At 41.0% G+C, this 24,932-nt stretch overlaps 1 protein-coding gene across 1 annotated transcript in view; it reads left to right on the forward strand.

Annotated features, from left to right (window-relative positions):
- Positions 1 to 14,837, forward strand: part of LOC117456564 (dymeclin-like) — a 28,956-nt gene extending 14,119 nt beyond the window's left edge. The window contains exons 2-4 of the mRNA XM_071205083.1: positions 533 to 645; positions 3,816 to 3,929; positions 13,556 to 14,837. Coding sequence (XP_071061184.1) covers positions 533 to 645; positions 3,816 to 3,929; positions 13,556 to 13,705 — 377 coding nt within the window. The 3' untranslated portion in view covers positions 13,706 to 14,837. The remainder of the gene's footprint in view (positions 1 to 532; positions 646 to 3,815; positions 3,930 to 13,555) is intronic.
- The last annotated feature ends 10,095 nt before the right edge of the window (positions 14,838 to 24,932 follow it).

Below are 24,932 nucleotides of genomic sequence, written 5' to 3' on the forward strand. Positions count from 1 at the left end.
TCTTCAAGAAAGCTATTATGCCTTAAATATATATTAAATATACATTTGAATACCAATTTGAAAACGTTGTGATGCTTTGTATCTGTATTTTCTTTATTATTATGATTATGTGTTGTATTTGTGTGATGAACTTTGTAAATAAGTTATCAACTTTCCCTCTGTTGTTCCCACACCTATCTGCTCCCAAACTGTCACCTGTCACTTACGGACGGTTGACTTTGCCCGAGGAGGAAACGCAGTGTGACATGACCTGATCTGTGACTCACAATGTCACCATATCTCCCCACCCCCCTAAGACATTGGCTGTCAACTTTGATCCTTTTCTTCCTCCTTGCCATTTCTTCCACCTCTCGTTCCCCCCTGCTGATCAATCTATCAGGAAGCAATCATTTAAAAAACACCATTATAAGTGAAACCATTGTAGTGGCAAACCAATTAACCTTTACATCCTCCTCTCCCCGCAGGCCCAGGACCTGAACGTGATTGAGGGAGGTGATCCGCATGATGCTGGAATCATCAACTCTTGCTTGAGCAACTCTCTACACCACACCCAACCTGGTGTACGCGCTGCTCTACAAGAGGGAGCTCTTTGAGCAGTTCAGGACACATCCATCCTTCCAGGACATCATGCAGAACCTGGACACGGTCAGTCCTAGTTTTCACTCAAAATGTCAGAAGTGAATTTGGAGAAGCTTGAGAGTGATTTTTCTTCATGGCTGATTTGTGGTAATTATTCCATAGATCAAGGTTATACAGATTTCCCCTGAATGTCTCGGTCTGAAGGGAAAGTTTCAAAAAGCCCAGTAGCGCTGGAACATATGCGAACTGCTTCGTTAACATGGTGTACAGCGCGCTGAATCCTGTGAGATGAAGTAGTATTGATGAATTAATCAGTCCCCTTGTGTCGAGAGGCTGTCTGTCAAATATGCATTGAGTGTTGGGGGAGGAAGAAACGGTGTGAGAGAAAAGCTGTCATTCATGGTTGTCATAAAGAAGAGGAAAGGAAGCTTTGGTGTGTATGAGCATGTGTGTGAGGGATGGGGGATGCTGCATACATAGCCATGCGGGTTTTGCTGTTATCCATAAGTATGAGGGAAGCATGCTATCTCGAATCCCTCTGTTAAGTCAGCCTCCCTAAGGCTATCCTCCGAAGCCTTCCCTGCGCTTGCAAATCTGTGTGTGTGAGGATGAGATTCAGGATGAGGGGTTGCTTTTTTGCTCCTCTAAATTAACCCCATATGGGAGGCCTTCAGAGTTAATAAAGAGATTAGTATTAGATACACATACACACACACGCACACACACACAAACACACACACACACACGCGCACACACACACGCACACCACACACACACACACACGCACACACAGAGGCTCCCAGGGTGTGTTTGAATTCTCTAAAGCAATCACAGAGCAGAGAAAACATTGCCTGTAGATGCGTTTTTCACTGTTGGTTTGACAAAAAAAGGAGCATTAAAAAGAATCTGTAATACCTAGAGTTTTTTAATGATGAAATATCAAACATTTCTCAGGGGAAGAATCCGGCACAGCAGTGGAAACGTAAAAATACAGTTTCCTTGATCTCTTGTTTGGGCTTAAACCCAGAAGGCATCAGATAATGTGAGCTCCAGTGAAGTGTTCTTTTTAAGTGGGATGAAACACGCTCCAACCCTATGGTGAATTTGTTGAACAACTATAAATGTATATACTTTCTGAGTTTGTAGCCTTCAGGCATATTAGCCGATCGCATGTTCACAGCCTTTTTCAATTTGGTTTGGAGGTTTTTCACTCTTTGAAAGCATATTTATGCAGTTTTATAGATCTGTTTACAATGATTCTTAATCAGTCTTGTCACTTAATTTAAATATACATAGCTCTGCATCCCTGCATAGTATAGACGTATTTTGGTGTTAGCTGTTGCAAAATCAGCTAAATGTTGTCTCAAATGAAACAGCTATGTATTTCTTACTAAGTTTCGAGTCTGTAACCGTGTTACTGTGTACAGACTGAAGCCCTCTACATGTCGCACAATGACACTTTGTTATAACTTAGATCCCCACATTGCTCCCAGTGTCATCATATAGGGTGTGGCTGCTGCAACATCGATGTGACGGCTCTGAACAGCGGGATTATAAGTGTCAACGAGCTTCATGGCGGAAACAGGATTGATATTAAGCCTCAATGAGATCAAAATGGCATGAGTTCCTGTGTGTTAAGAACCAGGAACAGGATTTAATGGTGAAGGATTTAGACTGGAAGTGGAGTGTAGATTTTTATAAATATATACCAGCTAAGATTCTTTTTAAACAAAAGAATAAACAAACGGACATTTATTTTATTTTAATCGTTTATTTGGCAGGGACAATGCACAGTAATAAACACTTAAAACATTCAAATGTATCAAGCGTAACAGTGCCAGAATTAGCTTTCAGCTCATTTCCATCCGCAGTCCCTCACATTTTCATTTCATTTCAAACCTTTATTTATCCAGATTGGTCCCATTGAGATCATAGATCTCTTTTTCAAGGGAGACCTGCAGAATAAAACATTTAAGAAGATTACATGTTACAAACATAGCAAAAACAAAATCCATGGTATGCAAAAAGAGCAAGAGTAGCATACATAAGTATTTACCACATGGCAGGACAATATAGCAGCAACGACATATAAAGTGCAAGAGAAGATAAAAGTGCTACATAAAGTGCAAGAGGAGATACCCCTGTGTTAAAGTGCATTTAGCGGTGATTGCACGTCTGTTTGTTTCTCAACCATTCTTTGAGTTGACCTTTGAAGCTATTGAGTGGGACAATCCCGTATCTCAGTTGGGAGGCTATTCCACAATGAGCTGCCTTTAATGGAGAGGACATTTTGTCCAAAAGTGGTCCGTCTGCGGTGGACCTCACAGTCTCCTCTGGTTTCTGACCTAGTGCAGCGTCCAGTGTGTTTTCTGTGGATGAATTCTCCTAAAGGAGGGGGGGCAGTCCATGTAAACATTTATAAAAAAGCACATACTTTTAAAAGACTTTAAATTGTTTTTCAAGAATGGTATGAATAAGGCTTTCTGTCAAACACCTTGATAGCCCTCTTGTGCAGCTGTTTCTATTGGTTTCAGGTTTGTGGCACAAGCAAACGACCAGTTTGTAAAACAGTATTCAATGTGGGATAGAATCATACAGTGGAGGTATGACTTTGCAGCATTGGCAGTTAAGAAATGTCTAATTTGTTTAACATTTTGCAAGTTGAATTTTAATAGTATTGGATACTTTCTTAATGTTTCTTAAAAGTCAAGTTCGATTCCAATATGACTCCAAGATACTTGAACTGGGAGACTAGTTCCATTTCTGTTTATTTATGTTATTTTACAGTTGATGTTTAACATAAATTGAGCAAAGTGAGCTACTTTAAATATCTTTAAATACAAATGTAAAATGCTATTCAGCTATACATAAAACATTGGTACTGTAACTGCAGTTAACATAATCTAATTTCTGTTTTACATCTGCACCAACATACACACACATACCAATGTATCCATGATAACATTGGCTTTCTAAAAACCAGAGTGTACAACAGTTGTGGTTAGAAATAGCTTTCCATTTCTAGGATTGAATGAAAGAAACAATGAGAAATGTTATCTTGAGTTTACCAGCTTCTAGTGTCCTTTAAAAACCTTGATAGAAGACGAAGAAACGTTTTTTAAAAGGACATTCTTTAAAGCTCTATTTACAAATCATCACCATTAGCCCAAGTGTATTTTTGGAAAATGTTAATTCTGTATTGTAATTGGCTATTTCCTCTTGTGTGACCCTTTTAGGTGATAGGCTTCTTCAGTCAGCGTCTGGAGCTGGCTGGAAGTGACCTGTCAGTTGAGAGGGTTCAGGAAGTCATTATAAAAGGAGCCCAGGCCCTGCCCACAGACAGACTGAAGGTAAATCTCTCTCTCAGACACACACACACACACACACGCACGCACGCACGCACGCACGCACGCACGCACGCACGCACACACACACTCACGACAGGGGGGGCCGATGAAATAAGCGAGCATGGAGACGAGGAACAATGGAATATGAGACCTGGTTGAAGAAAAAAGAAGTGGGACATATTGTACATCAAGGTGAATGTGTTGGGGGTGCAATGTGTTGTCAAGGGCTGCGAGTTATGGCTGATTTGGTGGTGGGGAGGTGAGGAAAAGAGAATTAGTTTGTCTAGAAAGGGTGAGAGAGGGGAGAGGTATGGGAGGGAGATATGGGATGAAGCGGGGGAAACATGCAAAGAGCCATTGGGACATGAGACGAAAAAGGGCTAAATTCTCATAAGCATTAATGCCCATCTTCCCTCCATCTCTGCTGGCCTGCTACACACGAACACGAAATGGCATTTCAAGGAGATGGGATGGGGGGCTAGGGGGCACTTTGTCATGGGCATATCGGACTTTGGGAGGGAGTGGGGGGCTGGGGGGGGGACATAAATCTGCCTCTGCGCCTCGTTACCCAACACTCCCAACACTCCTGGCGGGTTGGCTAACCCTCGCCCTCCCAGTGCTCCTCCATTAATCAGTGAGGAAATATGTAACCAGCAGTCTCCCCACAACGCTCCTCACCAGCACCGAAGCTCTTAATTGCATGTTTCATCATGTGTTTAATGTTCTCGGGCTGCAAGGCATTTGTCTCGCTAGCCTATGTGGAGGAGGGATGGTGAGCGGCCACGCGTCCATGTGCTCTCTCTCTGTGTCTCAATCCCATTCGGCTCCTTGGAGCGCTAATGTAGCAATCGACCAAAGAGCCGTAGAATTACACATTGAGCCATGTGGATAACCCCGCCGTGTCCTTCAGCGAGGGGGCTTTGCCTGTAGCACACACTCATGCTTTCAGCTGGACTGGGAATATGTGTGGTCTATGAGTAATAATAATCCTTTATTCATAGAGTTCTTTTTTCAGAATCACAGTGATTCACAGTTACAGCACAAATAATAAGTCATCATGTTTTAAAGAAAACGGATAAAACAGAAAAGATAGGAAAAGAAAAAACATTGATAAAAGAGAATTTAAAGACAATTCAAAGGAAATGTAAAATTGCAAAAGACTCTGTCATATCAGTATGTTGTATGAACTTAAAGGAGACCTCTTCTTTAGGATGTGAGCCTGCAATGTAATGGTGTATGTCGATTGTGCAGCCATCTGTGCCAGTTTTCTCTTTGTTTCTGTTGTGCACATTGACTCAGCGCCACCTGAGTGCTTTTCAGCTCTACAGGGTGACATGAAGCGAGGAGTATATCTGGGCAATGTCTCCTCGGGGAGTCCCTGACGCCTGATGGTACCATTGCTCAAACAAACAGCTGTCTCTCCACTTTTTGCTTCCCTTCATCTTATGTGCTCATTCTGCTATAAAGCTCCCAACGTGAAAATCCATAGGCTGGATTAATGTTGTGTGGAATCATCGATGGTAGTTGAAGTTGGTAATTACTCAGTAAAAGCTCTGAGAAGGAGTATAGCTGTCTCAATCCTCTGTTTATGTCTGGCTGACAAGAAAGACATGTAAGGATGATTGTTCCTGTCTAAAAAAAAAAAAAGAACAAAAATAAGTTGAGTCTGAGCATGTTGTTCTGCTGTGTTTTTCATTAATTTGTGAAGTAATTCCATACTGAGGTCATGTTCACATTTATAGGAGCACAGTGCATGTCAATGACGGCTTTATTTACAAACGCGTAATCTGCTGTGTTGACATTTGAATTCCTGAAGTTGTAGCCATGTCAACGCTAAGCTGGCTAAAGAAACGTGTTCCCTGTTTTGGCTTTCTGTCCTCCACAACCAAAACCTTCTTCAGAGGAAAGAAATGAAATGCCATAACCAATAATTCACCATTACCGAATACAAATATGAGGTCAAATCACAATGGAATTATGTCATCACTTTTATACGTAACATTGCTAAAAAAAAAAATGTCTCCTAACATTTTAAAACTACTTTTTCACCTGGAAACAATTTGCATCTACTTTGGTGTTTCCAAATCTTTTAAGTAGAGGCCCCTGTTCCCATTGAATACAAAGATAGTGACATTTGTCCTCTTTTCAGATTAGAAACTGCATCACAGCAGACAGTTCAGCTGACCAAAAGCAGTTGTGATGGAAATGACTTTAATGCAGGTTAATGACAGCATCCATGTTTTATAATACCAACATTTAAATGGGTGATGGCATAGATGGTCTTAACTTTACTGCCACACAACAGATCGGTCAGTGTACTCCTGATCTCTGGGATGATCTACGTTTAATTGCAGGACAGCTGAATTCAAATATGAGTTGGTCTTTCTTTACATATATTTATGTTTCTGTGTCAGATTTTGGTGATTAGTTTCAAATACATATATATATAAGAGCTTCTTGTAATTACTACCCGTTAACCAACAGTAATTCTGAAGCTACTGTGCTGCCATGATGAAGCCGTACAACAACAACAACAACAACAACAACAACAACAACAACAACAGCTGCTCTGTGTACTCGGATAGATCGCCTTTTAAAGTGATCAATAACAAAGTTAGCGGCCACAGAAAATCCTTCCCAACTTTACTGCCCTGTGACCCTTGGCCCTCATTTCTTTTTATTTTGCAAAACTCTGTTTCGCCTGTACACATTTTATCGCCAAGTTAGCATTTTAAGGTGTATACACTCTGGAGAAAATTTATTTGCAAGAAAAAGTAATTATCGAGTGAAAAATACCCTAAATGTACCGCCTTAGTTCACTTCATTGTACAATGAAATAATGCTTAAAAAGTGTTCTTTCATGTCAGATTAGATATTAGTTTGCAAACACAACCTGAGTGGTCATTTTTGCATAAAAACAGCATTTTCACATGGCTCCACCTTTGTGAACCCAACTTAAAAGGCTGCCTGGAAATGTGTTTGTTGTGAAGGGCAGACGCCGGTTAAAGTAAAGTTAAACATTCGCTTAGAAATACTGACAAAACAGACCCATGTTGTTTAAGGTGAGTAGAATAAAGCCTGTTTACCTAACGGATCTTCAGCATTTACACAAAGAAGTAGACATGTAAATGAGGTCCCAACTGAAAGGAAGGGTTAGAAGGTAGTTAATACCTCAGGGATGACCCTCAGCACCTCGTCACTCAACTGCCCCTCTCTCTTTTGTGTGTTTGTGTGTTGTTTCAGGGTGTGTGAGGCTGAGTGGCTCTCATAGGCAGTGTCTCTGGAATGAGTTGTTTAGCCTGACCAGCTGAAATCTGCCTTATTGATCAGTGATAGCCGACAGACTCTCTGGCTCCTCAGGAGGGGACAGGGGGCTTACCAGCTGTTACTCTGTACCTGCCCCTTTGTAGGTCTGACGACTGGTCAGCGCTACTTTCCCACACATTGACAACATAATGAATATACATTTTCTTACTCTAAAGTCAGTCCTGGGTTCTAAAACGTTTTCAACTCAAATGTAGGGTGAACAAAACTTCTGCCCTGGAAGTAAGATTATTGTAACAATAATTACGTTTGTGTAATCCTAAACTTTGATCCTTTCAATATTAAATGCTTGAGAATGATTTCAGGATGTGAGTTCTTGCATCAACATTTCATAATGTAACAAATAGACAAGTCTAGCAACTTGAGTCCTGCAACAATTCAAGTCAAAAACAAATGAATTGTTTTGTCTGCAAAATCTTTACACGTTAACCTCTTTGAGGCTGCTATATAGACACAGTTCTAGTTAAATGCTAATGGCAGCTTGTTCACAATGACCATTTTTACAATTAACTGGTCCCACTAAACACAACTTAAGCTGACACAAATTCCATTAGTTTTTAATGTATTTATTCCCATAACCCAGAGTATTGGACACATTTTACAAGGTGATATGTAATCAGAGGACCACATCATTGCAAATCATGAAAGATGTACCAAATATCCTGACAATCCATCAAATATTTGTCTTGACATTTTACTCAAAGCCACAAATGTCAACCTCATGGTGGCGCTAGAGTAAAAGTTAGGGATTCAAAACAAATAAACTTATTAGGATTCGTCCTCTGGGGAACATAAATGTGATGGCCATTTGAAACTCTTGGGCCAACTGTTCTAGTTCAATTTTCTTTCATAGTAAATGCTAGGTTGAATTTTAATATGTTACAGTTCATTATATTATAACAAATATTGTAAATAATTCATTGTCTGCTTCAATATAAAACTAAAAGTGTCTACAAATATTCAGGTGGATTGTTGTATCAAAGCCCTGTGGCCTGAAGTCACTTGAGTTAATATTTTTCATTTTGAAATATAACCTGTGTGTGTGTGTGTGTGTGTGTGTGTGTGTGTGTGTGTGTGTGTGTGTGTGTGTGTGTGTGTGTGTGTGTGTGTGTGTGTGTGTGTGTGTGTGTGTGTGTGTGTGTGTGTGTGTGTGTGTGTGTGTGTGTGTGTGTGTGTGTGTGTGTGTGTGTGTGTGTGTGTGTGTGTGTGTGTGTGTGTGTGTGTGTGTGTGTGTGTGTGTGTGTGTGTGTGTGTGTGTGTGTGTGTGTGTGTGTGTGTGTGTGTGTGTGTGTGTGTGTGTGTGTGTGTGTGTGTGTGTGTGTGTGTGTGTGTGTGTGTGTGTGTGTGTGTGTGTGTGTGTGTGTTTGCGCATGAGTTCATATTTGCTCCCTAGCCGCATTCTTCTCTGTCTGACCGAGCTCTGACAGCACAGAGGCGGGAATGGAACACTGAGTCCTGAGTGAAGATATGAGGCCAGCCAGTCAGTCTGTGTTCAGGGGCGAGGGTCTGACCCACCAGGACCCATAACTAACTGATATGAGCCCGGGCCAAGTGGACCCAGACAGAACAACACCGAGTGGAGGAGGGAGAGGAGGAAACAGAGCCAGAGGAGATATGTAATGAGAGGAAGCCACAGTGTAGACAGAATAAAGAAGGAGACATTATTAAGGGTGATGTATGCTCAGATTCCCCCCCCCCCCCCCCCAGAAAAATCAGGAACACTTTTTCGTTGAGTCATTTAGTGATATCCAAGACTTCCCATTGCACCAAATCCCTTGGTGTTGGTTCTTTCCAATATTGAAGTAGGAGGAAAAATCTTGGCTATTATGATTCATGGATCATTTATCTTTTTGTTTAATTTTGTGCTCAATATGTAGTGAAAATCATCCGGTGTGTGCCCATGGGGACTGTATATTCATACCGTTTAGGTTCATAATTTCTTCTCCAGTCTCATTGAATTCCCGTTTGAATATAATAAAAATTTGTTTTATTGGCATAGAGTGCATCATTTCCACTTACTTTTCAGTCACTTGACAGCTTGTGAGAGTACACCCTGCTGTACTGAACCACACTGACAGCTTTTATTGTTAACGGTATAGTTAAAGGTTTGGGACTTTTTGTGTAAAAATGGATGAGAAGATCAACACATCTCTCATTTCTGTTCACTAAATATCAAGGTGGAGACATTTCACTTGCAAAAGATGTGGTAACGGCTAGCCTGGAATATATAAAAACAATTACTGGTTTTACATATACTGGTTTTTTGATATAACGTGTTATTGTTAATAAAGTGAGCTTTATATTTGTTGCTAGGAAGATTTTGTTACCTTTGGACTGAGCCAATGTTTCTCTCTGTCCAGTCTTTATGCTAAGCTAAGCTAACAGGCCGCTGGCTGTAGCTTCATATTCAACATTCTAGTATAAGAGTGGTATTAGTCTTCTCGTTTTGCCACGAAAGCTAACTTTTCATTGAATTAAGTGGGGGTTTCTTTGCTTGAATGCTTAAGCAGCATTTTGTTCTTTTGTTGGCCTTTTCCTTAAGCTTTAGTTAAATAATTGTTGTTATTTTATGGGGTTAGTATTGGCAGCAGACCTTGTGATCTTTTCTTTTTAAATTTAAAATTATTGGAGTTGTAATTGTGATTTTATATGTTTTTTTTATCTGCAAACAATAACCTTTTCACGACCATACTTGCCAACCCTCCCGATTTTCGCGGGAGACTCCCGATTTCATTGCCCTCTCCCGGTTTCCTCCCGGGGTCATATTTCTCCCGCATTTCTCCCGATTTCTGACAAAATCAGATTTACTCAGGACTGTTTCCACTCGGACTTTAATACAGCTACACCATTGTTTGGTTTCCATGGTAGCGCGTCTCTTTAGTAGCGTGTGCAACTGAAAGTCTGAGAGGGTGAGGCAGATAGTCACATAAAACAGAACAAGAATCGACAACACGACCCTCTGCCCACACATATGCTCCGTCAAGGATGGTGCTACAGGCTGCAAGACATTGCACTTACAACTACAATAAGCATGTTAATGTTAATCTAATACATCTCCGGCGATTCCCCCCCCCCCCCCCCCCCCGCGGTGGTTTTGAAATGCTCCCGATTTCTGAGCTCTCAAGGTTGGCAAGTATGTTCACGACACATAAACCAGAGAGGCCTGTCATAAGCACATACTTGTTTTTCATAGAAAATGTTGGCTAATGCAAAGACACAAAGCATTTTAAATACATGCAGTGATTGCTGTGAAAATATCATTTTTGTGCTTATTGTTAAGGTCTGATTTGTTTCACTTGTTCCTGTGAAAGCTGTATTCAAAGGTCATGATGAAGTGCTCCTCATATTCTGTTGCAGTCGTTAGACAAAACATTTAAACAGAATTATTTGTATTCAAATGTCCTGCAACAATGGAAAACTTGCTATGTGATCTGATATATTCCTACTTCGCCTTTATGTCTTTCTATATTTGTGTTACTGCTTACTCCACATGTTCCAAAAATATATGATCTGCTTATTATTTGGAGCATATTTCCATATATTTGCAACCTAATGAGGGAAAGTTTGGATTCCTTAATGCCCTAACATAGAAACAATGTTAGAAACACACGTGTGTGTGTGTGTGGACGTAGCAGTGTTTGTTGATTAATGCTTTAATTATCTTAATGATATAATTAGCACAAGTACTTATGTTTTATCAAAAATGATTATGGCAGGTCATTAACTGCCTCTTGTTTTAGTGTATTGTGCTTAGGAAACAACAGACTAGCTTGATGAACAAAATAATATCCATCTAAACATTTAAAACTTTACTATCAAAATCAGAATTCCTTTATTTAGTGGGGAAGTTTACAGTGTAACAGCAAAAGTGGCATAGCAGTAAATAAGGCAAGCAATAATACAAAAAGAAGAAAAGCACACATTAGTAATAAAATAAATTAGTACACAACCACGGCTAAAAATTAGTAGCTGCAATAATAAAAAAAAAAAAAGAAGTAAAAGTGATCCTGGGTTGAGTAACCGTCACCATCAGTGTCATATTAACATTTGATGAGTTGGTAAGCTCGCCTACGAGACAGTCACCTACACACAAATACCATCCAGATAATACAGCTCCTGCTTTGTGTCTCCCCAGAACAATGGCGGTGGTGTGTGTGGTCTGGCCTCAGTAGCCTGGGCCTGGCATCTGGCCTGTGACCCCGCAGCCCCTCTGTCTGTGTCATTATGATACTGATAGTGAGGCTGTGAATAGAGGCAGCCCGGACTCAATAGAGCCGGCTGGGATGGCCACATAAAGGCCGTCAGCATCTGTCTGTCAGCGCAGACCGATTACTGTACATGCGTGTAGTAGACAGAAGGATATAATGAGGTACCTTTTTATTATTGATGCTGTTATTCTGCTGCCTACCTGCTGTTAGGTGGGCTTGTGTTTGCTTCAAGTGGCTTTTTAAAACGGAGCTTAACGTTGAGTATTTCTTTTGAAGACACTCCACAGAGGAGCACTTTATCTTCTTAATGGGAATTTTGTCAAATGGAGCTGCATTGATTAGTGCATCAGTCGTTTGGCTTGCTTTTCGAGCGAAAGCGTCAACAATTAACTGATTTTGCTTCAAATGTGAGAACTTTCTTTTTCTCATCAAAATTGTAAATCGTACATCTTCAGGTTTTACATTTTAAAGAAGACTTTTAAAGAATTCACTTTTGTATTTTGGTCTTGAATTTAAAAGGTGATTTTCAATCTCATTCTAGATGTTGTAAATAAAACTATTGATTACCACTCAATTGTTTGATCCATAAAAATGTCAGAAAAAAAGGTTTATCATAGTTTCATAAAAAAAGAAAAAAAGGTTGTTTTTGTAACCAGCAGCCTAAAACTCAAACTTAATTTTGATAATCTGCCAAAATCTACCCAATTTGAGAATCTGGAACTTGTACATTTTTGACTACTTTGCTTAAAATATGAAAAGTATTCATCCATTTCCTAAATGTTGCTGAATAATTTCCAAATTGCCTAATGGGCATACATAATAGGTATGTACGACATGGTACAGTCCACAGTCTGTTGTCTCTTTGTTCCCGCTGGATTAGCCCCAAACATATCACACTGAGGCCCAGCAGTTTGAACTTGATGACCTCTCTCTGTGTGGCTCAGTGAGTGTTTTGTCCATTTAAAAGGCCATGTCATGACAAGCTGAAGCTTGAAGAGTCGAATGGCTATTACCAAGTAATCAGGTTACTCAGCACTTCTCCGCTGGTCTTAACAAATGGGTCACGATGGCTGACGCACTATAAAGTTACACCCGTTTGGTTTCGGTTTATTAGATTGTTTTGCTTGTTCTTTATGTGTTTACGTGTGTTGAGGTCTATTTTCTCATGTATCCCTGGGCTGTTGCATGAGGGACCGTCACACTGTAGCTGGAGTCGCCTGCTGGGATCTTGAGGTGACGTTAGCACATTAGCCGGCCCTTTAAGAGGTCAGCGGTCGGACCTCAGAGTGATACCTGTCCCGCAGGCAGCTGTAAGCAATTTTACCTGACAGACAGATGGAATTACATCTGCCATCAGGCTCTCACATTCTCTCACCTGTGTAGCAGCAGAGATGTCACTGCGTTGGTCACAGCATTTTACAAATGTCTGTCATCAGCACCTTCCAATATGGTTGAAGGCAGTGTCTTTATGATGTTGGCGTCTCCGGTTATGTTTAGTCCATCAATAGCACTTGGGAAAAGCTGCAGCCCTCTCATTGATTTCAATATGATGCTGCAGACTTGACATAATAATGATTCACACCAAAAGTTGAACGCATACCTGGTAAATAACGTGAATAAAAACACAGTGAATAAAGGGCTAATTTCACCTTTGACCTGGCAAGTGTACAACAAAAGATAAAGTGTTTGTCACCATGGTTATTTCCAGAGTAGTACAATCCCGTCTTGGTGTGGTGCCTTGTTCTTTTTCTTGCTTTAGCAGGTACAAGCTTCACGAATAGCACAGAGATATCACTGCAACCTCTCTGGAATACTGTATGGATGAAGCTGATGTGTTTGAAGTCCTTGAGCTCTAGGATGCAGTCTCATGCTGAGAAGGTTTTATTTAAGCTCTTCTTAAAGGCATTAACACTTCTTGTATTTCCAACACATCAGGGAAAACATGTTAAAACACAAGGTTTCCTCCCATTTTGTGTATTCCTGCTGCAAACATCTCCCTGTAAGATTGTCATCAATGTTTCTAAACGAGACACAGATCTACCTGGGTTGTGCATCCAATCGTTTTTCTTCAAATCTCTTCTCTTTTTGCGTGAATAGAAGTTTCCAGAGCTGAAGTTCAAGTATGTGGAGGAAGACCAGCCGGAGGACTTCTTCATCCCCTACGTCTGGTCCCTGGTCTTCAACGCTGGAGTTGGCCTTCACTGGAGCCCGCACGGCATCGAGCTGTTCAGCATGGACTCTGGCTGAAAAACAATGAAGCAGATGTGCGTGTGTCTTCATCTCCAGTCAATATAAGAAAAAAAAGAAAGACTGAAGGCATGTGTGTGTTTGTTTGGGTGGGTGTGCGCGCATTGCCCTTTATAGTATGTGCACGCTGCTTTGAAAGTGCCTCGACCTTGTACAGACTGGTGTTTCTTTTTATGCAGCACAACCTCTTTCTCCATCATATCATAATAAGTCCTCTGCTTCTATACTGTGAAGCTTCATCTACACTGGTTAACTGTTAACGCAGTCGAGCCAAATTATATACAGTCAAGCCTGTAGGGATTATATATTCAACACCTGAGCAGCATCACTTGTTTCTGCAACACATGCTGAGTTACTTCTGTAAAACACTTGGTTATTGTGAGGAGCTCAGGACACTGGCGAGGGATAATCCAACGTTTTTTTCTTGCTTAAGAAAAGGTCAATTCAAACACATGCACCTAAGTGTTACACTGCTCTGGTTCTTTTACCTGCTGCACTGAATGCTAAGACATCCACTTCATATTCAAGGCTTGGAAATCATACAACACACGTTTATGAATAACTTATGTAATATTGAGTTTCTCATTATTACCTTTTTATTTTGACCAACATTGTTCTCTGGATACAGATACAATGAGTTTGTATAAAATATGATTGTTTGTAAAATACGTTTGTTTGTAAAATACATTTTAGAAAAAGGTCATAGAAAGCGAGAAAGTGATCCCGTTCAGAAAGCCTGGTGTTTTTTTATAACATGCATGGCTCCCAGATTAGAGTCCACCAGTGTTTCTTGGTGGCCCTCCCCCCATAATCCCCTTTGAATATCATAATACTTATCACTGTTTTTTAGTTCCTGGATAATATGAGCGGTCCGCAGGACGCCGATTCATGTGATTTCATTGTTGCTTCCAGTTTGTTTATTTGACTTTACCCTGACTTTGTTGTTTCCATTTCTTCCTGATGGTTACCAAAGCAACAACCTAAAATAGGACGAAGTTATTCAACATCCTGTCCTTTGTGCATAATTACACTTGGCTTTTTGATTTGACACTTTATTTGCATCTTTGACTGGAGACTTTGTATTAAATTATTTATTTTTCATGGATATTGTTTTTTTTATATATGAAGCCCCCCCCCCCCCCCCCCCCCCCCTACCAATGAGAGAAAAAACGGTGGTACTATACTTTGATTCTGGCTTTATATTACATATAATATGACAACAGCTGTCATTTTTGTGGCGAATTTTACTTTGGAAATAGGAGTTTAAATAAAAATATGAAATCCAATGAAGTGTCCTGTGGTTATTCAGAAAAGGGAAATACCATACCATTACGGAAAGAATATAGACATAAAGGGTCAATATATTTGACTGTGCATGCAGTCTAAAGATGATGCTAATTGTTGGATTGACACAGATAACGTCAGGGTTCAGAGTTAGCTAATCATATGGTATTGATCTCATCATCGAACACTTGCCAAGATAGCAGAATTTATTTAGCAAAATGTAAAGAAATGCAATATTTGTTGTGACGGTCTTTAATTTGATTCAACCAGGTTGATGTTCTCATCACTTAATGTTCATGAAGGTTCCTAAGGATGTTAAACTGCCTTATATCTTACGATAGGAAGGTACAATTACAGGAAAGTCCTTGTGTGTAGCAGAAATTGTTTTTTAATTTGCCCTTCCTTTTTCCAGCAGCAGCTCCAGTTGTGGGATGGAGATAGTTACTGTTTAATTTTTCCATAATCTGGAAAATATTGACATGTTGACTGATACTGTATGAACTTCATCAGTGCTTCCTTGGCTTACAGTTTTTTCAGCTACAGTGCTTGATTTACTCAACAACTCAAATGAAAAACTCCTAAGACCAGCAGTCACATCCTCTTTTAATTTATATCATAGAATAGCAATCAACTTTAACAGTGTGTTTCTCATGTTTCATTGTTTCCTGTTGTGGTCATGGTTGCAGAGGCAGCTGAAACATAGGCATGAAACCACTTCGGGGGGGGAAAGTTTATGGCACAATGGCCCCCACTGTTTCGCTGGAGCTCCCACTTCCTAGGAGAATGTCATGCTATTGTATCGATTTTCATGCCTGAAATTCTCTTATTCTCAAGGACAATGTAATGGATGCAATTTGATGCAAAGAATGGCCCATTTGCAACGAGGGGTCGTCAGTAGGTTACAGTGAGGCTGCTTGCTCCAGGACAAATTATCCAGACTCTTTCTCTCTCTGCACCAACGCTCACCTGCTTCCAGCTCCATTATCCACAGCCAGATGGTCAAGGGGAGCTTTTCACAAAGTGACATGGCCCTCCTTGTTCCATCATGGTGTGGGGGTCAATTTACCATGGGCTCCCGTTTCAGGTGACAGCAGGGAGACGGATGGGTAGTTTATTTAATTTTTTTCCGGCTGGTACCTTTTCTTCAAGGTCTAGGTGAGATTGTGTGGCAGTGTGGCTCCAGAGGCAGAGGTCACATCCAGATCAGCGTCAGAAGTGTAAAAAGTAGGGCGCTGGAGACTAGTTTGCTGAGGTGACTCTGTACTAAGTACTGGTTGCCCCTAGTGACACGGAGCTCATTAATATGACAGATTACCACGGTTACGCTTGAAGGTCGTTAGGTTCAGTGGTTTTAGGATTAGGTCACAGCCGGCGGGAAACTCGTTCACAGCATGAGAACAGCACCAAGAGTTGCATATAAATACATAAAAGTACAGACAAACGGCACTTTCCCACTGCAGGGCCTCACTCGGCTTAGGTTAGCCCTCGTTAGGTCTTGTTTGGCCAGGATCACTTTACGCTGCGTTTCCATGTGTTCTATGTGTTTTTTTTTCTTCGTTTTTTTCCGAAAATTATTAATTAAATACAAAATTAAATTAGAAAAAATTATTGATCACATCAATGCAAATGTGAAACAAACACATTTTTGACCAAAAACATAAAGCCAACACAGGTGATATGATTAGGCCAATGGCCAGCACCCATTAGATTTTTGACCTATCCATAGGCTAAATTACTTTGTGACACTTGAGTGACTTCCTGTTAACTAGAGCGCCAAATTATTTGTAAACAGCAAAGTGAAACATTTATCGTGTTTTCCTTAAACGTCCACGTGTGGACCCTCAATCAAAACCACCTGAAAGCGAGAGGGATTCTGCACATAATATGCCTCGTGAGTACAAGTAGCTTACTTCTGGGTCTCTGTGTTCATTCAAGCTCTGCTCTGTGTGTGTGTGTGTGTGTGTGTGTGTGTGTGTGTGTGTGTGTGTGTGTGTGTGTGTGTGTGTGTGTGTGTGTGTGTGTGTGGCACGAGCCATTTTGTGTGCGTGCGCGAGCGAGAGAGCACCGGTGGGTATCTACCGGAGATTGTTGTGGTTAGCATGGTGCTAACTAGCCAAGCTAACGGATATAAGGAGCTTTTTCAACAACAAGGTGGAGGGAAAACTCTCTCCTGTCAGACTGAGAGTCTCAGATAACCTCAGCTCAGGTGAAGTAAAGGACTCTCAGTGTTTAGGTAGTTCACTTTAGTCTAGTTATAACGGGTTGTTTTAATAGGGGAGTGATTTGTAAAATATCTATAAAGAAATGGAAAATCTGTTTACAGTTCTGTTTCATATGGGTGTTGAGAGTTGTATCCATAGATCTGTTCATTTTGCTCTCAAAGTGCACCAGATTGAGGCTTTTAACTTAAATATTTAAAAAAATAAAATCTTCCCGGGGGAGCATGCCCCCGTACCCCACTATAGGAGGTGAGGTCCACTCCCCACTTGTAAAAATAGCACTTTACCCCTGCTTACACCTATATGCCGTGAGCTGATTATCGAGCCTTCATTGTAACAGTCGTGGGCACACTGTGTGCGTGTGGAGAGTGTTGCAGTAGACATTTCAACTGTAGCGCTGGTGCATTAATGGGAAACCCTTAATGTTTGAGCACCCTCTATGAAACGTCAAGCTACCCCACAGCACCCCCTAGAGAAAATCTCTGGCACCTCCACTGCGGAGCTGTGACGTCATCTTCAATGCGAAACACAAAACCAACATCAGACGTTAGCTGTTAGCCCTCAGAGCTCACAGCTCCTCATATCTGTTCAGAAACTAGACAAAAGTACAAACCACAGACTGTCTGTCTCATTGCGAATACAGTCGCTGGTTTATTTATGTCTGTATAGGCCGATGTTGTGAGTGGATGGTCTGAGCATATACTGCGTTAGCTTAGCCAATCTCCATTCAGAAAACACGCATTTTAAAAGGTTTTTTTCGCCTGCCGTCTTCTCCGCAGTCTTCTCAAATCATTAAAGGTGAGGTATGTCATTTTGGAGAAACCAGCTCGAGTGCGCTAGAATTTGAAAATACACAACCGGAAAAAATCTGCCACTTCCTTACAGAGCCCCTCCTTCAACACACACAAACGCGCACATGACCAATGAGGGCAAGAGATAAGTTTGTGCACAGATGGAACAGCTGACAGGCAGGCAGGCCTGCACCATATAGAGAGAAGAGTTACGACAACGGAAGTCCAAAATGCTTGATCGTCACGTGGTTCAGGGAGACTCAATAGTTCCCCGGAAGTTCGTGGTGGGACATTTGAATGCATGATTACCTGATGATTACCGGAGTTAGAACTACGATTGTTGGTAATAAGTAGTGAATAAAGGTTTTGATTTGCAATATTTATACAACATATCGATGTGTATGTAGTTATATCAATATTTGAAAAAGTTAAATTAAATAAGAAGTACTTTATTGATACCAATTTGGGAAATGTTTGCTTTGCAGCAGCAAAAGACAAGGCATTGTACATAAGACAGTTAAAAGACTAGAATTAAACAATCGAAAATGTAAACATCTCAAATAGAAATAATATAGCAGAAAATATACATAGTGTGAACAGCTATCTTACCTGTTAACATATATTATACATGTTAGGCTAACGTTGCCTTGGTTAAAGAGCCTGTTGCTGTTGTTTATCGCTTTGAATTGTTTAAAACAAATATTATCATCTTAAACTTGAATGGTAGTCAGGAGCATCACTTCCTAATGTTTGATATATTTAGAGGGAGGGGAGGAAGGCTTCAAAATTCAGATTAGATTAATTTCTTTAATTCATGGTGGTTTCAATTCCCCTGGTAATTGAGGACATAAGTAATCTAAATGAGTAATGTCATCTTTATGACTTTCAGAAAGGACAGGAGACCAACAGGTGCCTATCAATTATTGTCAACTGACAGTAAATAAATGGAATTCAATAAACATTGAATAGCATATCATGCAGTTTGTCTGTGCCTTTTCCTCCGTGTTGTCCTGGCATATAGTCTCCCCCATGGTTTGCTGTGCTGCCTGGCCTGGGGATGCTCCAATCGCTCAGAGAAAGGAGTATGAATGTAAGGTTTCCCCACTGACACAGAGAGGAGGAGAGGAGGAAAGGATGGCTGGCTCAAGTCAGCAGGAGCAATTTAACTATCACAAAAGACAACAACAGCAACACCATATGTGAGATAATCATATTTTTCACAAAACGAAGACCACACCATTGGGAAGCTTAATGTCTGTTTAATCAAAATAAGGAACAGAGAGAGGCTTGCAGATGTTTAGCTCGGATCACGGCGCGTATCGAACTGTTCTGATAAAAACAACTCTGTAGCTCGTTGTCTACCTTGCTATGATTGTAAAGTCATGTTGTTTGTATTTTTACAACGTTATTATGTTCATGAGTTATTGATCCGCGAAATTCGAATCTGTCAATAACTCAGCTCAGTGGGACGTGCATGTCCCCTCGCTCTGAGTGTTCTCTTGAGGTGTCTTTCACTTATGTGAAACCCGTGCCTATTGCCAAGCGCTGATGTTATATCTTTATATTTAAGGCCAAGCTCAAAGTAAAATCGATTAACCGCTCCATTGTTGTGGTTTCTGTGTTGCCGTAGCAGCCGAACTGACCAGGAATTACATTGAGCTAAATGAAAAGCTCAATGGAAAATGCAGAAAGAGATATAAAGAAGAGACAGACTGGCTGGATTGTACTCTTGATGTCTGCAAGATATCAGCAAACCTAAGTATAGCAGTCATGGCTAACAGAAAGCGAACCAAAGCGAAATATCTGGGCACCTCACCTATGGAACACTTTTTAAGTCACAAACAAAAGATTTTATCAAAAAGTACCGGCTAAAATATGATGCTCATTCATTCAAATATTTAGTCGTATATTTACCAAAATTCCTGGCAAGTATTTAACATATTTTTGGGACATTTGAACTCAAAACTAAAGGCAGATGTAGGAAGATGACCTTTTATTCATTACATATACTCAAACTGCCTCCACTATTTCATTTGTTTAATATTGCTTGTGGAATTAACAATACGGCAGCTTGCAAAATAAAAAAAAATGAAAACATACACTGTATATGGAATGGCACAAAGCCAATAATTCAATATAAACCGCTAAACATTTAAAAAGTACCAGGTAAAAGGGCTTCCATGTTTGTTAGAGCATTATTATGCAGCTCAGCTGAGGCCTCTCGTGCGTTATTCTGCTAAGTGAAAGGAAGGGCTGGCAACGAATAGGATCCCATTTTAAACAATTGTTTCTGATGAAACTTTATTCAAACAGCATTTGGACATAGAAAATATAAGTACCGTAATTTTCGGACTATAAGGCGCACCTGAATATAAGCCGCAGCAGCTAAATTGAATGATGTGTACATATATAAGCCGCACTGGACTACTGTATAAGCCGCAGGTGTTTTAATGTTTAATTACCATAGGGTTCGTGCACAGAGGGGATTGTCGGGAAAGAGATGGCTGTTTGAGGAAGCTCCCATTTATTAACATTTCAACAAACAAGTTGCATATTTGCATAACGTATTCAAGTGTTACCATTTAGTGCAGGGGTCTCCAACCTTTCTCCACCTGAGAGCTACTTTGAAAAAATGAAAGTGGCCAAGAGCTACTTGCATCGCATCGCTTACATTTTTTAACAGAGCACTCATCAGTTGAATTAAGCTACTTTTGTGTGAAATTGCAATACCTAAAGCTTATCTAAAATCTAAACTTCACATCAAGGTCCAAGAAAACGACAATTTCTCACATATTAATATGGACAACATAGTAAGTACATCACTGAAGATTCACATAGATGTCCAAGAGCAAATTACAATGTTTTCACTTCTTATTATGGCCCACATAGTAAATACATCGCCTTAATCACCACCTTGCAACTTGCAAGCATCTTATGGCACGTGTAAAATAAGTGCATTCACTCTTTTTTACAGTTAGTGAGATAACTGGCGCTGCATGGAGTCCACCATACAGGTGTATGCTGGACCCATTTAGGTTCACTCTAATAGAGTCATTTACATGTTCATCAGTCGGTCTTGTTCTGTATTTTGATTTCATGACATTCATGCCAGAAAAAGCTGCTTCACAAAGGGATGTATACAGAACCAAATAAAGCAGACATGTTCAGTGCTGCTTGGTGAATGTTCTTATAGTTTTCTGGGCATACAAGGCTCCAGAAATGTTGTGAGTTTTGCTGAGACTTAAGCTGAACATGATTTTGGAGATTTATAACCTCCATCTCCATCTCCACAGGATTGACACTGAACAGTGCAGCCATCTTTTCTTCTTCTTCATATTGACATGAAATTATAAACCATAATTAATCAATTGTATAGGTCTAGCCTCCCTATATCTGTGTGTGACATTTTTCCATCCTCAAAAACAAAAAACTAATACTTCTGCAGTCTAGCTGCAGCTTCAAGCAACGGTCTTCTGTTAAAAAAGGACACTGAATGTCTTGAATGAGGCATCACACACATGACCTAAGTCTGAGCAGACAACAGGAGTATTTACAACAGCATTATAAAAACAAAAATAGTGCATGTGGGTGCACACTTACATTCTCTGTCTTACTGTTACATGAATCCCATGAATGTATGAGATTAAGTTAGCTTCATCATCTCAATCAGTGATTAAGTGAATAATAAAGTTTCTATCAGGTCACTATCAGCCTGTCACTCTTATTAGTAGTTATTTTTCAGGGGGGGGCGGGGTTTGGAGGAACGGAGAGGAGACGGTGATCGCGGAAGCTTTCCTCCTGCCTTCACAAACTTTACACGCGTATTTATCAACTGGAAATAGCAAGAGTGATTCAGAGCGGGTCATTCTGCCGTTGGTTCTGACTGGTGCTGCTGGAGAAAGCAGACTGCTCCATGTGTGGTGTCGCTGTGCCGCTGTCACATCTGCTCCTTGATCTCTGCGTCACGGACCAATTTTATATTTGTGTGACAGAAACAATTCTAAAATAAAAACACTTTATTGTCCGGCCGCGGCCGAAAAATCAAGAAGCAACGAACTTACTACGCTGTAATCGATAATCGAGCGGCGAGCTACTGAAAAGCTGATCGACGTGTTGGAGACCCCTGATTTAGTGCAATAGTAGCTACAGAACATGTGCTGTGTAAACTGTACTGTATCACATAGCGTTTCAGACACACAAACTTTTCAACTTTCAAACTTAAACGGTGCGCTCCCAGCGCACGTACCGGCAGTGATCTACAGCAGTGGTTTTCAACCAGTGGTACGGGGACCACCAGTGGTCCTTGAGGGAGTGCTCGGGGTTCCCCAGCAAAATTAGTTAATAGCGTCACAATCATTTAACCACTTAGCTTTGGCTATTTTTGAAAAAGTGTGCACATCTTTGAATATTTATATTTTTTAAAGCGAATATTAACTGATATCTTTGCTTCTGGGGGTCCCTGGCACAAAATATTTTCAATTGGGGGTCCGCGGCCAAATGTGTATCAATTTAGGGGTCCTTGGCATGAAAAAGGTTGAAAACCACTGATCTACATTATAGCCTGCCCTACAGCAATACCATAACAAAAAACAAAGCTTACAGCGCTTGACGAGGCAATATCAATGGCTAAATTAAATGTGTTTTTTTTAAAGTGCAAAATAAAGTGCCTGTAACATGACAGTAAAGTTGCAGTAACACGGCTGCTTAAAATATACGGTACGCAGCCTACCAGAAAAGTCATTAATCCTCGTCTTCATCTTTTAGGCTAAGGTGCAGTCAGAGATGGGGTCGTTACTAAAAAAAAGTAATATATTACATATTACATATTACTTTAAAAAAAAAGTAATATATTACACTACTTCGTTACTATCTACATAAAGTAATTCGTTACTTTACTCGTTACTTTACTCGTTACTTTACTCGCAGGGCCGGCCCGCCCCTCCCTACAGGCAGATCACGCAGACTGCTAAAGTTTCAAATGTTCTCTTTAGTTCAGTTTCCATTGTCGCATAAGACTGATCCAGATAGCTCCTGAATGTTTTCCTATCTGACCATGGCTGTCCTCTGTCTCCTGCTATCTGACCGTGGCTGTCCTCTGTCTCCTGCTATCTGTATATTTTGCGCAGTCTATCTCTGCTCACGCTGTTGCGTCAGCGTGTTCTCCTGCGTTTTGGCCATGTGTTGCACTGGAGCCAGACTTCAGCCGAGCACGTACGAACTGCGCATGCGTGAGTGGCAATAACTCTCCTTACCAGCAGGCAGCGGTAGTGTGTATTCGTCATTCAAAACAAGCAACAACCGGAAAACAGAGAAGAAGAACTACGTGTGTGTGTGTGTGTGTGTGTGTGTGTGTGTGTGTGTGTGTGTGTGTGTGTGTGTGTGTGTGTGTGTGTGTGTGTGTGTGTGTGTGTGTGTGTGTGTGTGTGTGTGTGTGTGTGTGTGTGATATAAATAAACAACAGCTATGTGCGTTAGCTTCACCTAGCATGTGTTCTTTGCAGGTGTTTGTTGAGGTTTGATTATAAAGTAACGAAGTAACGCGTGTCGGGGCAATGTTAGTAACTGTAGTGTGATTACTGGATTATAAAAGTAGCGCGTTACACTACTCCGTTACCGACAAAGTAATATTATTACAGTAACGCCTTACAAAGTAACGCGTTACACCCAACTCTGGGTGCAGTACACGGCTGTAACCAGAAAAGTCAAGTCATTAATCCTCATCTTCGTCTTCTTCCTGCGTACTAAAACCACCAAAGTCCTCATCTTCAGTGTCGGAAACGAACAGGCTCAGCGTGGCTTCGTCAGCCACTCTCCTCTCTCCTTCGTTGTCGCTCTCAAAACCAACAAACTCCTCTTCGTCACTGTCGGAATCGAACAGCCTCTGAAGGGCCTCAGCTGTGGCGGCGTCCTCCTCTTCATCACGCAGCAGTCCAGCCTTTCGGAACCCGTTGGTGATCGTGGATGATTTGACACTCCTCCACGCTGTCAGGATCCACTCGCAAACTTGTGCGAAAGTTGCTTTTCGCATGCGACCAGTTTTGGTGAATTATTTATCGCCGCTAGTCATCCACGCCTCCCACTGAACGCGTAGTGCCACTTTGAACGCACGATTGACAATGATGTCGAGTGGCTGCAGATGCTTCGTTGTGCCCCCAGGAATCACAGCTGGAATTGAGTTTGTGCTCTTGATGGCTGCTTTCACAGAATCTGTTATATGGGCCCTCTTGCTGTCCAAAACGAGCAAAGCTTTTTTTTGGCGAAAGAATCCTCCAGGGCGCTTGACGTAGCACTCATTCAGCCACTCCTTCATTACGCTTTCCATCATCCACCCTTTCTTGTTGACTTTAAAGGAGATGCCGTTCGGGATCTTTTCTTTTGGCATTGTAATCCGCTTAAAAATCACCATTGGCGGAAGCTTTAATCCAGATGCTGTGCAGCCAAGAACACAAGTGAAATTCGTTCTCTCGTGGCCAGTGGTTCTCAACGTGATGGACGATTCACCTTTCTTGTTAACAGTCCTAGTGAGAGGCAGGTCAAACGTCAAAGGCACTTCATCCATATTTATGATCTGGTCCGGTCCGATGGAATATTCCTCTATCTTTCTTTGTGTGAATTCGCCGAAGTTTGTTATTTTTTCCTGGTAGTCGGGAGGGAGTTGCTGACACACAGTCGTCCGCGCCCTGATGGACAGTCCCTTTCGTCTCATAAATCTGAAACACCAGGATGGTCCACCTCTAAAATTTTCAATTTTCATTTCGGTGGCGACTGTTTTGGCCTTCAATCGGATCTGCAAGGTGGAAACACCTCGGCCGTCTGCTCTCTGTGTATTCACCCAATCTTCAAGAAAGTCTTCAAGTTCGGGCCATCTGCTTTTATTACCTCTGAAAGCTTTTTTTGACTTTTTGCATTGAGACAGTTCTTCCCGCTGGCGTCT

This window comes from Pseudochaenichthys georgianus, chromosome 12, assembly GCF_902827115.2.
Source record: "Pseudochaenichthys georgianus chromosome 12, fPseGeo1.2, whole genome shotgun sequence".
Classification (NCBI taxonomy): Eukaryota; Metazoa; Chordata; class Actinopteri; order Perciformes; family Channichthyidae; genus Pseudochaenichthys; species Pseudochaenichthys georgianus.